Below are 13,947 nucleotides of genomic sequence, written 5' to 3' on the forward strand. Positions count from 1 at the left end.
GACGGTCGTGGCGCGCGGCTTTTCCCAGGAGCATAGTCCGTTCGCGATAACAATGCGCCGTAAACGCGCCGCCGCTCGGGCCCGCTGCTGCACTCCCGCGCGGTTCCACCGCCGTTGTCGCCCGGCCGAAACGAGCGGTCGCGACGCGACGCGGCGACGCCGCTCGAGCTCGACTCGGCGCACCGCACCGTACCGTCGTCGTCGTCGTCGTCGTCGTCGTTGTGCCCGTACCCGAACCGCACCGCGCCGCGCACCAGGCCCTGGGTACCGAGTCCGGGAAGACGCGCGCGCTGCTGCCGCCGTCGCGGCGGTGCCGTCGCGATGCCGGATACACCGGAGAGAGTAACGACACGGCTGCACAAGCTATGTTCACACTTCACCTCACCTCACCTCACCTCACCTCACCTCACCTCACCTCACCTCACCTCACCTCACCTCATTTCATCTCACCTTACCTCACCTCACCAAACTTCACTTTATCCCGCGTCGCTTCTCCACCGCGGGAAACGCGCAGCTCTCGTACCGTAACTACGGTACGTGCGCGCTAACTGATCTCGTCTTGTAACGCGGATTTTAGGCTCGTAGCGATGCTCCGGCCACGTTCACCTACCTAATCGGAAACGGACTTGTCTCTGTGTTGTCGTCGTCGTCGTTACTGTCACCGTCGTCGTCGTCGTCGCCGTCGTCGTCGTCGTCGTCGTCGCCGTCGTCGTCGCCGCCGTCGACGGCGGCGGTGGCCGCGGGGCAGTTACCCGGGCGAGAAAAACCAAATGTCACGATAGCGGCGCGAGCCAGGCACGCAATAGCCCGTGAGACACGAGACTCGCGCGGTCCGCTCGGCCACGGCGACGAGAGAGCGTGAGAGGGAAGACGCGCCCGTCGTACGGTGCGCTGCAATGGCGGCCGCCGACCCTTATTTACCAAAGTCCCCAAAATGGCCGCCCTTCGGAGCCTCGCCGCACGCGGTAACCTCGTCGCAGCGCTCTCGGGCCTCGCACGATCGCTAAATCCCGCGGCGATGTCGCGCGTCGCGTCCGCGTTGACCCAGGTACGTACCGGATTCCCGACGCGAGTCCACGTCGCGGCTTTCCACGGATTTTCTCTCGTGCGTTGCCATAATTACCTTGGGACGATTGTTTCGAAGGGCCCCACGTGTAATCATGGCCACGTTTGTCCTTTATGCCCGGCTTATCAATGATTCTCGACCGTTTGGTCGTTGTTTGGCGCGCGAATGGGGATGAAATACTCCGATAAAAGGCACTCCCGATGTCACCCGTGAACTTTTGGGCCGTGCAACTTGTCTAGTGCTCTATACGTAATCCGTAATCACGGCACGTTCACCAAAGTACTGTAACTTGTAAACGATAGACATCGATAGATACAAATCGATTCGATCATAATATTTGTGAAAATATGTAATGCCTTAATACCAATCTTTATTTGGAAATTTGAAGGTTATCTATGGGATATATAACGGGATTTTTTTAACGATTCGTGCACACAAAGTTTAGGATTTACCGTATAATTACGTGTCATGAATAATGGATAGGTGAATTTTGAAATGAATATCGTCATTATCATCCTGCTATAGTCATCTTTACATGTGTACAGAAAGATTACAATTTTTTTAGAATCTATCGTGAGAATGATACATTTTTCATATTTAACTTTAATACCGATAAATTGTGCTAATTCAACATATGATAGAATTGATTACGAACATATTATGAAACCTGTTACATATAACTTTTATTTTTTAGGTTCAACAGAGATGGAGTAGTTATAAATCGTCTCCCAAATATACAACACCTGAAGATTATACAGATTACGAGATTTCACAAGATCCAAATGAATGGAAATATGTAGAACGTGTACTTAGATATAAAATTGTACCTAAACCATCCAGTCAAGATGTCATATTTCCATCTGGTTTTAAACCAGCAACTGGTAAATGACAAATATATTTCATGTGTATATTTATCTCTGGCACCAAAAATGTATGTATTTGATTTATTTTTCATCTTTAAGTAACAGGTTTTTTTCTTTTTAATTTAACAGCTTCACCCATGGATTATCCTTATTTCATAGAACGTACAAAAAATTACATGCAACCTGTATATTTAAAAAGAAATCGCAAAGGAGACAAAAAGATTACAAAAATTGGTAATATTCAAGGAAATATATGGGAATTGGAACGTGATATGAAACAGTATATAGAAAAACACAGTAAAAAAAGAATTGCTAGTCAGATACATGAATTTGCAGGTCTAATTAAACTTAAGGGTGATTTTGTTAATCGTGTTAAAGAATGGATGAATACAAAAGGCTTTTAAAAATTACTAGAAACAAATTTATAATAAATTATATTGTATATATACAATAAACAGTAAAGTTGTGTTATGAAATATGTTGTACATTTAATGTCACCTCTTTTAAAATTCTACAATAGAGCACCTCGCCAAAATAATTTGTAACATTTATTTAGTGTAAGTCATTCCGCATTATTCACTTATCTATATATATATTTTTATTTATTAAAAAGATAGGCGTTCTGTTAAAGTTTTAACGTCTAATTTATTTTTGTGAAAATACATATTTATATTAATATCAAAGAAATTTTCCATACATTTTTGTCAATATTTAGGATATATTAAGTACATATATATATGCTGTATATGTAACAATTTTTTAATTCAGGATATAAATATTATATGTATATATAATCAAAGCGCAGGATCTGAATACTAAATCAAATAGTTATTGACTGCAACAGATATGCATATAACATTTCTGTAATAAAATTATATTTTTCATAAACTTAACGTAGAATGTAAAATATCAATGTCTCTCTTTCTCTCTTTTTCTCTACTTGTACATGTGTAATTCTTATTACTGGAGATTCGTGTTATTTATATCGATAGTTCAAAAGCTAATTAATCGAGATTGTTAATCAGAGATGTAAATGGGAAGTAATGAGCAAAGTATCAAAATAAATAATTTCTTAAAGATAAAATTCTGAATGGTACACAAGTTTTAAATATTGTATATTCATAAATGATAGGATCTTATATATTTTGGAAAATAGAAATATACATTGTATATATTTACGTATAAATAAAGATATATGTATATCCTATCATGTGTGGACAGAAAGAAAGGAACACGTATATATTTAGGCGAAAGAGATCTGTGGATATTGATTTTTGTCTCTTGAAATATGAGGATTTTTGAAGGGCGTATGTAAAGTTTTCTGATATTTTATCATTTTTTTAGATTTATTTTGTTTGAATAGGATTTTTCGTTTTTATTTTATCTCTCATTTGTTGCAAAGTTTACTTGAAAACCTTTCCTTGATTGAATTTACGTCCCTCTTTGTCTGTGCCAGTCCAGCTAAGATATTGCTTGACCAACTCCTTTGTTTCCTCTTTAGATGGATCAAGTTTTGTCCAACTGTAAGATTCGTAATCCACTTGCCAATCTGGACTTAGCTAGAGGATAGGAAAAATATAAAAATTTTATTCTCAAAAAAAAAATCTATATATATATATATATTCATTCCAAATGCACATTCGTATGAAACGTACTGTAAAAGCAAGATCCTGTCCTCGCCAGATCCAAATGCCACTGATTGTATTGTCGTTATCTTCTCCAAATATACAGGCACTGGCGAACGCACCCTTTCTCATCGAATCTAATCGTTGATACATACCACTGATTAAATTGCAAGACATGAAAACCTGCGCATATGAGAAACACATATATTAATGATTCAATATATAATGCATTTCGACTTTTCAAATATTTCTCAAGATAGTATCCACATACCTTTGTTAGTTCATTATTGTATTTGTATTCGCTTAGCCAAATGCTATAATTTTCTGGATCAAACTTTTGCCAGAAGTAAGGAATCGATTTAGACTCATCTTCGTTGGAGTAAAATCGTTTAAAATCATCAAGGTCGAAAGAACTTTTAGGCATCGAAGCAAAGGGATTTTTCTTTTTCGGTTCGGCAGCTAAAGCCTCCTCTGTTGCATCAGCTTCGTCTTCTACTGCTGGGGTCTTCTCTGCTGCAGCCTTAGATTCTTTCTTCTCCTTGAGTTCTTTTGGCTCCTTACCTTCCTTCTTCGAATCCTTATCCTTCTTTTCTTTTTTTGAACTCTGAATTGAATAAATATTTACATTATATATTTTTTATAGCACAATTATATATGCATATTTATTGATGTATTAACCTTTCCCTGAGTTTCCGCAAATTTTTTAGGATCATACTCGATAGTTTTATCTGCCAATTTAAAGGCACCAATTACAGCAATAGATTCAGGTTGATAGATGACTGTTTGGAACCATCGATTTACATTCTGGTAAGGTTTACGTAGCTCTGGCTCAAGTATATATTGATACAAATGCAACAGTGTCATGGCTACACAGATATCTGCCAAAGTCAATCGTTCTCCCACCAAATACGTTCGCGTAAGCAAATGAGAGTTTAGAGCAGTGAGTGCTTTATTTATGTCCTCTTTAGCATGTTCTACAGTCTAAAAGAAATCATATCAGTTTAATCAGGTAGAATTAGCATCTTACAACAATCTATGTCTACATATGTATTTGTATTAGATAGTATATTGCAGAATTATATAAAACAAAATTAAATGTATGCAGTATCGTTACAGCATATGTTACACATATGTCCACAAGTACAATAAGCATATATATTTAATCTACCTCCCATTGTTACAAAAAATGGCTATGTAATTTTGCCAATTTTGCCTTTGAGAAGGAGGATAATTATATATATAATATCGAATAAATAATGCAACTAGTATAAAAAAATGTATGGTACCTGCTTGTGATATGGCATTATTCCAAGTAAAGGAAATACCCAAGCACAACTGGCAGGAAGAATTTCAGAATCAGCAAAGCCAAGCCATTGAATAACCAATGCACGTTCGATATCAGTTTTTCCTCTCAATTGTTCATTAGCCACTGTAAATATAGCACATGTAAATAGATAATAAGAGAAAATAAATAATTATCTTTAAGAAGCTTACCATAGTAAGCGATCGCATTGCTTTCTGTGATATATTTTCCATCGCATGTTTCAAACGCTGGAACCTTAAAAATTTTGTACATTATATTTTCTATCACTAATATTACAATTCATATAAATAGCAACTGCAAGAAGCTTGTTTACTTTGATTCATAGTATATACTCAGATGCTTCTACAGAACTCTTCCTTTCTTTTCCTTCTTTCTGTTTTTTTTCTTTTTTATTTTTTCTTACTCAACTCCCATACAAAAGATTAACTATCTTGTTATCCTTCTTGATATATTACAAAAATCTATATTATACGTGTCATTGAATAAAAAACATTTCTCTAGCAACATTCTCATCAATTTTCACTTTAATTATGCTATATAAGTTAACATATATTTTTGTACATAAAAATAAAAATTTTAATATGAAAATTGTAGAAATAATCAAAATGTAACAAAAGAATGTTAATTAAATAGCGTGTTTTTATAATAATTTGTCGGAAATCAAAAGCTCCAGCGACAGATAAGTAACTGGAGTAATACTCGATAGCCTCTTTCTTGTCATATGTGACGTGAGGAAAAGCATGTCTCAGCTACATTGCAACATAATGCGTACAAAATAAAAGGATTCACGAGATACTCGAAGCTATTTCGAAGGTGATCGTTCGCGGATGCTCTCGCTCACCTTTCCCAATGGGAATTTTTTGAGAAATGCTTCGCTCTTATTAGTCTCTCCGAAGACAAAGTCATCGGCAACTTTGATCTGGATGCCGGAGAACTGAGCCGCTATCAGGGCCTTGTAGGCTCGGAAATTTTCCGGGTACGTGTAGAGGATCTAAAAGAAATTCACAGTGTAACGGTTAACGCATTGTCCGAGCTTTGTTTTCCGACAATCCGGCGCCGGCGTGGGCGCGCCACGGCGCGGATGCCGACCGGTGAAAAACCGCGTGAAAGCCACTTACTCCGGACGCCATTGTATCGTGTCACGAGAAGAGGAAGTAAAAGGCCGGTAAAGCTCACTCTACTTTCGACAAACGCACATCGTCAAGTAGTACACCGCGAGTGTGAGTGGTGCATTCGCCGCTAGTTGCGCCACGGTACAGCCGGTACAGTCACTCCACGAAAGAATGCGCGTGCGCGCCGCGCGAATCTAGGCTACATTCCAATATTCGCTGCCAGGATTGAAAATCTATAATATACGTGACGCGAACTATAATATATTTTCAGTGATGGTGAATCACGATTCTGCGCGGAAATCACGTGTCGTTTACGAACCATTAAAATTCCCCGCGACAGGAAACATATGACGTACTATTTACAAAAATTTATAAAAATCAAATGCAAAAATATAAAATAAAGATAACAAATCGTGTGACCAATAAATATAATAATGCTAAAAGAGAGTTATGTAAAAATTCATTTGAAATTCTGTGCTGTATGCGACTGAAGCTCATTGGAGCTTCCCGCGCGTCTCGTATCGTTCGCATCTAAAATATCCGATTATTCCATGGTGAGAATAAAAATGGCAGCCCTCAAAGACGTTGTTGCCTTGTATCAAAATTTAAAACGTGAATGGACAAAAACGCCATGCAATTTGAAGAAATGTGGTGAATTGCTCAATCAGTTAAAGGTAATTTATATACCTTATTTGCAGTATGCCGAATGAAATTCTCGCTGATAAAAATATAATCTCGTTATCATAACCTCATTTGTCAAAATGGATTGTCATCGTTTACCATAAACTGTTTCTAAACTTTAATGATTCTCTTTGATATTTAGATATACATAGAATTTATATACATAGAATTTTGATAATAATTGTGTGACATTAATAAGTTAAACATAAGGTAATTGTTATGTGACAGATTGGCCTCACTCACCTAATGTTTCTCCCAACATCAAATAGCACGGCTAGTCAGAATGAATTGTTAATCGCCAGTATGTATTGCTGATTTTGTTTAAATTCTACATTTAAATTGATAATATACGATTATAATTATAATTTTGTTTCATTTGCAGGAGATATATTAGAAATTGGAGCACAATGGAGCATTGCCACCGAGGATATTCCTTCCTTCGAAAGATATATGGCTCAACTAAAGTGTTACTATTTTGATTATAAATCTGGTTTGATGGAATCGGCTTACAAGTATCAGCTTCTTGGCCTTAATCTCTTGTTCTTGCTATCACAAAATCGAGTCGCTGAATTTCATACAGAGCTGGAACTCTTGCCGTCTGATCAGATACAATCAAACGTATACATCAGGCATCCCTTGAGCTTGGAACAATATTTGATGGAAGGATCATATAACAAGATTTTCCTAGCCAAGGGTAACGTGCCTGCCGCATCCTATAATTTTTTCATAGACATTTTATTGAATACTGTTCGCGATGAAATCGGCGCGTGTATGGAGAGCGCGTATGATAAAATTTCCATTCAAGACGCCGCGAGGATGCTCAATTTAAACACGGAAAAAGACATAAAAGCGTTTGCCACCAAGAAAAACTGGAATTTATCCAAGGACGGCTATTTTTATTTTACCACGACCAGCGAGAAAAAATCCGAGGAACCCATTCCGAGCTCCGAATTGGCAGCCCTCGCAATAGACTATGCTCGAGAACTAGAAATGATTGTGTAACGTTGCGACTCTGTATTTTACACATTTCAATAAATATAATTTCGCTGTTGTGCAATGTATAATAAAGCCATTTTTATATATGAAGTAAAAAATAATTTACAAATTCTCTATCACATGACATTACTTTCATTTATTCATTCGTTTTTAATGTTTGATGAACAAAAAGAAAATGAATGTAGGTTATGTTGCAAATGTTTACTGAAAATCTATAATACACGTTACATAAACTATAGATTTTCAGTATTGATATGTATATCGGAATTGAGGCTTGTGTCATGCGTGAGAGATATTTCGTTTTCAAATTTTTAGATATGTTATAAAAATAGTTATGTAATGAAAACATTCATGAAAAACACTACTGTAGCCAATATCTAATGATACGAAGTATATATACGTACGCATGTATAAGTTTGTTATCGCCACAATGGCACATTGACGAATGACACAGTGACAAATGATAACATGGCGTCTAATGACATCATTCGCAAATATTAATTATCAAAGATTTATAAGACAAAAAATTAAGTGAGCATCTCATAAAAAAAAAAATACATTACAATATAAATTTGTCAATTTACATTCCGTATCAATAATGCGATGTAAGGAAGAATAGTCCATGTGTAACACAAGTTGGTGAACACGTAGCAAACTTGCGTCTGTCAAACTTCTTACGTGGCAATAATTATCACCGAGATATCAAATTTCGTTTTAAGACGGTGATACGGAACGTAAGCCTCGCGTATGTCATCAAGAAGGTAATGATAAATACATAATTGTGATTATAATGGTAATTATCCGGCTAAATCAGTGTATTATTATATGTTGGAGTAAGAATAAGAAAATTTACATGGTAAAATAAAATATATACAAGAATATATAAAAAAAATATATAATTTTGTATCTTCCAAATTAAAATGAAAGTCATTAATTTCTTTTATCAAAAATTATGATTTAATAATGAATAATTAAATTATGATTTAATATAAAAGACAAATTTACTACTTGGACTATACAATTAGTTTATACGACTTTTAAAAATAAGAAAATACCTTTATCATAATGGTTATAGAATTCATAGAAATGCATGAAAAGAAGAAGAAATTGCAAACTATGCGTGCTTTAATACTTGTGGGTGGTTATGGAACTAGATTACGACCTCTTACATTAAGTCGACCTAAACCACTTGTCGAATTTGCAAATAAACCAATGCTTCTACATCAAATTGAAGCATTAGTACGTATTTAAATGATAATCAAAGCAATATTTCAACAATGATCAATTAATCGAATATGATTTTCATTATATTTCCATATGTTTCTTAAATTTTTTTAGGTACAGACAAATGTATCTGAAGTTATATTAGCTGTTTCTTATCGGGCGCAGCAAATGGAAGAAGAGTTGGTTCATGAAGCAAAAAAACTAGGAGTACAACTCATCTTTTCTCATGAACCGGAACCATTGGGTACTGCCGGACCACTTGCGCTCGCGCGTGAATATTTATGTGCCAGTGATGACCCATTTTTTGTTTTAAACTCTGATATCATTTGCGATTTTCCTTTTAAACAGCTTCTTGAATTCCATGAAAATCATGGTAAAGAAGGAACCATAGTCGTTACTAAAGTAGAAGAACCATCAAAATATGGTGTGGTTGTATATGGAGAAGATGGAAAGATTGAGAGTTTTGTTGAAAAGCCACAAGAATTCATATCTAATAAAATTAACGCAGGTACAGCAATGGAAAAGTCAAACTTCATAAAAAAATTTAATAAATCATGTTTTTTTTTTTATAAATATAGGTATGTACATTCTTAATCCAAGTGTATTAAACAGAATAGAATTGAAACCTACGAGTATTGAAAAGGAAATCTTTCCAAGTATGGCTCAGGATGGAGAATTATATGCTATGGAATTGCCAGGTTTCTGGATGGATGTGGGACAACCTAAAGACTTCCTCACAGGCAAGCATATATTGTAATTTTGTCATCCTGTATAAATTAATTTATTCATTCATAATTTTATTCAGGAATGTCTATGTATCTTGCCTCATTAAGGCAAAAGCATCCTGAACAGCTTCATTCTGGGCCTGATATAGTAGGCAACGTCTTAATAGATCCAACGGCTAAAATTGGCAAAGATTGTAGAATCGGACCCAATGTCACGATAGGACCTGGTGTCACTTTAGCTGATGGATGTTGTATTAAGCGAAGTACTATTCTTAAGGCAGCTGTAATAAAAGAACATGCTTGGCTGGATGGGCAAGTATCAATTATATCGTGGATATATGGAATTTTAAGATATGTAAAATGTTTCGATAACATCAAGATAACTAAAAATATTTAAAACAGTTGTATCGTTGGATGGAGAAGCGTCGTAGGACGATGGGTGCGAATGGAAGGTACAACTGTATTAGGAGAGGATGTTATCGTGAAAGATGAATTGTATATTAATGGCGGACAAGTTTTGCCGCATAAAAACATTTCCACTTCTGTACCAGAACCGCAGATCATTATGTGACTACGAATCATAGTCTGAATTGGAATCAGTAATGGCAATAATCGACGGAAATATCACTATAAAAAGCTTTTAATAGTTTTTATAATACACTTAAATATAGCATTCTTTAGTCAATTTTGTTATTTTTATATAAAGCTCTAAAAAAGATCTTCATATCAAAGTATTAAAAGTAAAATACAATTTTGCTTTATAAGATTCACTATATTTTTTTTGTTTTGTCTTTCGGAAAATAACCGCTTTATACACGACTTAAAAATATAAATTACCTTGTATCTCAGCATTATAAAAATATAATTTATGATATCGATGAGAATTTAAACTATTTTTATCGGTAAACCTCTTATTACTATCGCAGCTGCCGTCATATAATGCGAACAACTATTTTTGGATTTTGCCACTGCCCTCAACATTTCAGGTTCCATTTTTATCTTGTCTTTTTCTTCTTTTTTCCTATATACTGAAAAATTTGATTACAAAAGATTATAGTATATAATACCGAGAAAACAAATATGCAAATTACTTTCATAATCATAATACTAACTTAGGGTAATACCAACTCCAGAACTCCAATTATCTATGTCTACTTCAGCCCATGATTTCTTTGAGGACGATGGAATCCAATTGCTCATGAAATTTGTAGTCATTTTATCGATATCAACATCTGTCACTTCCCACAGCATACCCAAAAGACAAGGGCTATAAAAAAATACAAATTAATATGTACATGTACAAAAAATACATTTGTAATTTTTTTATATAAACAGTATACATTTTTATACCTGCATGCTATTAAATATTGATTTGAAACACCATAAGGTGGATATCTTCCACCTATCATAACTAGTTTCACACTGCTACATCCAAATAATAAAACGGTAGATCTCACTCGCATTCTTTCAATATCTTCGCCAGATAAATATTCTATACCACTTCCATGACCAGTATACCTGTAAAGAGAAAAATAGTAAAAACAAAAGATAAGCAAATAATCGTTGATACGGAAATAAAATGTTTGTACATTAAAATATCGTGATTTGTTAACGCATCTTCAAACATTTCGCCAGGTTTTATATTATAACAACTTCTCCACTGTGGTAGCCAAAAGTTCATAAAAAGCTTTATGCGTTTTTCCATTTTATCAAGATCACCAGAAGGATTGACTATGCAAGTTCCCATATCTTCTTTAGCTTTAATTATTTTACAACCTTCTACTATAGTATCCTCATGTTCTTTGAATAATGCGTATGCTACTTGCAAGGATGGAAATCGGGTAACGGGATGATTCTTAATAATTTCCATAGCTTCGAATGCTAAGTAATCCATATACTTTAAGAAATATAAAGTCTTTGTATACAAAACAAATAAATTTTCATAAATTCGTATTTATGTATAATTAACGATTATAATGATAATTAATGATTTATTATTCGTACCTCATCAATGATCAGAACTAATGTTTTTCGCTTTGTATTCTCTAGTTCTTTTATATATGACAACTTCCCATAAATAGAGAAAATGATATTATTTGCAAGTTTTGCATGTTCAGGAAGTAGAAATTTGATTGCACGCGCTATTTCTTCACGTGTAAGAAAACATGCACCTGTGGATATCTTTTTCAAAAGCCATCTACATTTCTTTGAAATTTCGATGCTAAAAAGATAAAATCATGAAATTTAGTATAAAAAAATGTATTGCCATAAGCTCTCTGAATTTTGATTAATATTACTTACGGAGGTTTAAAATCTGATATCAATTTATCGATCATTTGATGAATATCATCTATTATTTCCAAATTTTCAATAGGGTCAGCCATAAATAATACTCTCCATTCTTTTAACCATACATTTTCCAATCCGTTTATAGCTATCTATAATTAATCAATTTAAATTTTCCTCTTATTAAAAACATCAGTCAAATTTCATTTACCTTCATTTTCTTGTTTTGATTTGCACGCATCATCCAATATTGTTTATTCGTGTAAGTTGTTTTTAGTGCAGATTTATATTCATCCAATAATCTCTGTATTTCTTTGCAGATATCATAGGAAACCTTCGTAACTGGTTTCGGCACAGTTATACATAAGGGTTCTGTGTCAGTTGTACCCGTGGGAAGTAATGTAATATGTATAGCATGCATTACATTAGATTTGCATCTTTCATACCTTATTACAGTTGGAGATTCATATTGAGCAGTAATCTGAATCATGTACCATTCTGCAAACACATTAGAAAAGCACAATAAATTTATATTATAAAAATACATTGTATAAACTAAAGATATATGTACCTTTTGGTAGATCTAAAAGTTTTCTTTTCAACAATTCACTGTTATCTATAAATTTTATCTCAAACTTTACATGTGTCGGTTTCAATCCATATACTTGAGATTCATTCCATATAGACTCACGCAATTGAGTTTTTTGATATCTATGTAAGATGTGTTGTCGAAGTATTACTGCATGAGCTTCAACCAAATGATGAATAGCTGTGCTTTCGTTGCCAATCTAGGAACATGCATGTATACGTATTTTTTCATAAATATGAAATCTTTCATAAATATGAAAAGCTTATTAGACATTAAAATAAATTATTACATGTAGTCTTTTATAATTGTCATAATATATTAAATATCTCAGGTATCTCTCTTTTAAAATAATTTTTATTTTTTAACTGTATAATTTAGATTAAAGATTATTACCTCTAAATTACAAATAGCCAGCATTCTATTTAAACTGGAATATTCAATGCTTCCGACATAGTTACACCGTGCATCTGTGAGTAATTTTTCTGCATTATTCTTAATTTTCTCCAAGTCTTTTTTCTCAAATTTCTTTCTTGATTCTTTTGACTTGTTTAACGCTTTTGTCTTACTCTTAAATTCATTTTCGTTGGGATGACATTCATGCAGAATTTGCATAATTTTTTCAACGTCAGTCATAATTAGTTTATCATCATATAACTTTCTTAATAATAACAATAATAAGTTGATAATCATCAAACGAATGTACAAAATTTCACAAAAAATAATTCATGTCATGGTTATTGTTTTCTTTAACCATAACTCTTTTATCTAACAACTATTTTTACAATTTCTTAATGACTAAACTAACTAGATAGTTTTATTTTAATACTAAGTTTTATTACACTCATAATATACACATACATAATCGTAATTTTATTGATAACCAATTATATTAAGATAATATTTAAACTTTTAATCAAATTAAGAGTTATTTTGTATAACTTGCACGAGTCTCAATTTTAACTTGAAACAGTTACAACACATGCGCATAAAGGTTATTTCACTACTGACATCTACATGACTTACAATTTGATTGTCCGTTTATAGCTGGTAAAGTAATAATTAGGCCTGTTTTTTTTTTTTTTTTAGTTAAACTTCTTGCATAGTTTATTTTTTCTCCTTTTCCTTCTGCATGAGAGAAAAGAAAGAAAAAATAAACTGTACAAGAAGTTTAGCTAAAAAAAAAAAAAAAAATAAGCCTATTGAATGTGATTTGTTGAATCCAAAGATAAGAACCAATCACATTTGATTTATGTCCATTTGTTTTTCATTAAAATTTTAATTCTGGTTTAATTCTTGATTTTTTCCTAATTTTTAGAAATAAAAAGTTGATAACTAAATCCAAAAGATGCAACCAATCTGTCGATTTATCTTTTTATGTACACAGTTGAGAAAAGCGCGCTAAATTTAAATATTAATTAGGCTAATTTAATTATCAAAAAGAACACATTATTTTTCA

The 13,947-nt window shown here is 33.9% G+C and overlaps 5 protein-coding genes across 8 annotated transcripts; 3 read left to right on the top strand and 2 right to left on the bottom strand.

The window, feature by feature from the left end:
- The first annotated feature begins 49 nt into the window (after positions 1-49).
- mRpL49 (mitochondrial ribosomal protein L49) lies at positions 50-2,405 on the top strand. 2 transcript variants are annotated; one of them, XM_089078985.1, is made up of 4 exons: positions 50-342; positions 578-1,048; positions 1,761-1,947; positions 2,059-2,405. In XM_089078985.1, the coding sequence occupies exons 2-4, from the start codon at positions 935-937 to the stop codon at positions 2,331-2,333; spliced, it is 576 nt and encodes a 191-aa protein (XP_088935111.1). In that variant the 5' UTR covers positions 50-342; positions 578-934; the 3' UTR covers positions 2,334-2,405. The 2 variants fall into 2 exon arrangements, with proteins under 2 accessions (XP_088935111.1, XP_011633350.2); XM_011635048.3 differs by lacking the exon at positions 578-1,048.
- A 144-nt stretch (positions 2,406-2,549) lies between these two features.
- Positions 2,550-6,157, bottom strand: eEF1gamma (elongation factor 1-gamma). Its single transcript, XM_011635045.3, has 8 exons — positions 5,997-6,157; positions 5,720-5,869; positions 5,049-5,112; positions 4,841-4,983; positions 4,233-4,535; positions 3,826-4,158; positions 3,585-3,737; positions 2,550-3,488 (listed from the first exon to the last, which is right to left on the bottom strand). Exons 1-8 carry the CDS (start codon positions 6,006-6,008, stop codon positions 3,333-3,335), a joined length of 1,314 nt encoding a protein of 437 aa, XP_011633347.2. The 5' UTR covers positions 6,009-6,157; the 3' UTR covers positions 2,550-3,332.
- Positions 6,158-6,502: 345 nt separating this feature from the next.
- Rpn12 (regulatory particle non-ATPase 12) lies at positions 6,503-7,739 on the top strand. The gene is made up of 3 exons (XM_011635043.2): positions 6,503-6,664; positions 6,900-6,972; positions 7,054-7,739. Exons 1-3 carry the CDS (start codon positions 6,542-6,544, stop codon positions 7,671-7,673), a joined length of 816 nt encoding a protein of 271 aa, XP_011633345.2. The 5' UTR covers positions 6,503-6,541; the 3' UTR covers positions 7,674-7,739.
- Positions 7,740-7,877: 138 nt separating this feature from the next.
- Positions 7,878-10,498, top strand: Gmppb (GDP-mannose pyrophosphorylase B). Of its 2 annotated transcripts, none has more exons than XM_025217682.2 (6): positions 7,878-8,460; positions 8,743-8,906; positions 9,006-9,399; positions 9,470-9,631; positions 9,697-9,928; positions 10,019-10,498. In XM_025217682.2, exons 2-6 carry the CDS (start codon positions 8,754-8,756, stop codon positions 10,185-10,187), a joined length of 1,110 nt encoding a protein of 369 aa, XP_025073467.2. In that variant the 5' UTR covers positions 7,878-8,460; positions 8,743-8,753; the 3' UTR covers positions 10,188-10,498. The 2 variants fall into 2 exon arrangements, with proteins under 2 accessions (XP_025073467.2, XP_088935098.1); XM_089078972.1 differs by having other exon boundaries at positions 7,878-8,428.
- Sse (extra spindle pole bodies like 1, separase) lies at positions 10,241-13,916 on the bottom strand. Of its 2 annotated transcripts, XM_089078940.1 has the most exons (10): positions 13,515-13,916; positions 12,885-12,958; positions 12,474-12,690; positions 12,114-12,400; positions 11,918-12,054; positions 11,621-11,837; positions 11,206-11,513; positions 10,967-11,134; positions 10,729-10,883; positions 10,241-10,644 (listed from the first exon to the last, which is right to left on the bottom strand). In XM_089078940.1, the coding sequence occupies exons 2-10, from the start codon at positions 12,906-12,908 to the stop codon at positions 10,502-10,504; spliced, it is 1,656 nt and encodes a 551-aa protein (XP_088935066.1). In that variant the 5' UTR covers positions 12,909-12,958; positions 13,515-13,916; the 3' UTR covers positions 10,241-10,501. The 2 variants fall into 2 exon arrangements, with proteins under 2 accessions (XP_088935066.1, XP_011633344.2); XM_011635042.3 differs by lacking the exon at positions 13,515-13,916 and having other exon boundaries at positions 12,885-13,504.
- Positions 13,917-13,947: the final 31 nt, after the last annotated feature.

The sequence above is a fragment of the Pogonomyrmex barbatus genome, unplaced genomic scaffold, assembly GCF_055798465.1.
Source record: "Pogonomyrmex barbatus isolate J1 unplaced genomic scaffold, ASM5579846v1 scaffold3, whole genome shotgun sequence".
Lineage (NCBI taxonomy): Eukaryota > Metazoa > Arthropoda > Insecta > Hymenoptera > Formicidae > Pogonomyrmex > Pogonomyrmex barbatus.

Bases quoted from the DNA above. Each gene is read 5' to 3' on its own strand.
- mRpL49 (XM_089078985.1), top strand. From the start codon at position 935: ATGGCCGCCCTTCGGAGCCTCGCCGCACGCGGTAACCTCGTCGCAGCG. The intron at 1,049-1,760 runs GTACGTACCGGA...TTTATTTTTTAG, and splicing joins TCGCGTCCGCGTTGACCCAG to GTTCAACAGAGATGGAGTAG. The intron at 1,948-2,058 runs GTAAATGACAAA...TTAATTTAACAG, and splicing joins TGGTTTTAAACCAGCAACTG to CTTCACCCATGGATTATCCT.
- eEF1gamma (XM_011635045.3), bottom strand. The intron at 5,113-5,719 runs GTGAGCGAGAGC...AAAATTTTTAAG, and splicing joins AAAAATTCCCATTGGGAAAG to GTTCCAGCGTTTGAAACATG. The intron at 4,536-4,840 runs GTACCATACATT...GATTTCTTTTAG, and splicing joins TAATGCCATATCACAAGCAG to ACTGTAGAACATGCTAAAGA.
- Rpn12 (XM_011635043.2), top strand. From the start codon at position 6,542: ATGGTGAGAATAAAAATGGCAGCCCTCAAAGACGTTGTTGCCTTGTAT. The intron at 6,665-6,899 runs GTAATTTATATA...GTTATGTGACAG, and splicing joins AATTGCTCAATCAGTTAAAG to ATTGGCCTCACTCACCTAAT. The intron at 6,973-7,053 runs GTATGTATTGCT...TTTCATTTGCAG, and splicing joins GAATGAATTGTTAATCGCCA to GAGATATATTAGAAATTGGA.
- Gmppb (XM_025217682.2), top strand. From the start codon at position 8,754: ATGCATGAAAAGAAGAAGAAATTGCAAACTATGCGTGCTTTAATACTT. The intron at 8,907-9,005 runs GTACGTATTTAA...AAATTTTTTTAG, and splicing joins TACATCAAATTGAAGCATTA to GTACAGACAAATGTATCTGA. The intron at 9,632-9,696 runs GCAAGCATATAT...AATTTTATTCAG, and splicing joins ACCTAAAGACTTCCTCACAG to GAATGTCTATGTATCTTGCC.
- Sse (XM_011635042.3), bottom strand. From the start codon at position 13,181: ATGATTATCAACTTATTATTGTTATTATTAAGAAAGTTATATGATGAT. The intron at 12,055-12,113 runs GTAAATGAAATT...GATTAATTATAG, and splicing joins ATCAAAACAAGAAAATGAAG to ATAGCTATAAACGGATTGGA. The intron at 11,838-11,917 runs GTAAGTAATATT...TTATCTTTTTAG, and splicing joins ATATCAGATTTTAAACCTCC to CATCGAAATTTCAAAGAAAT.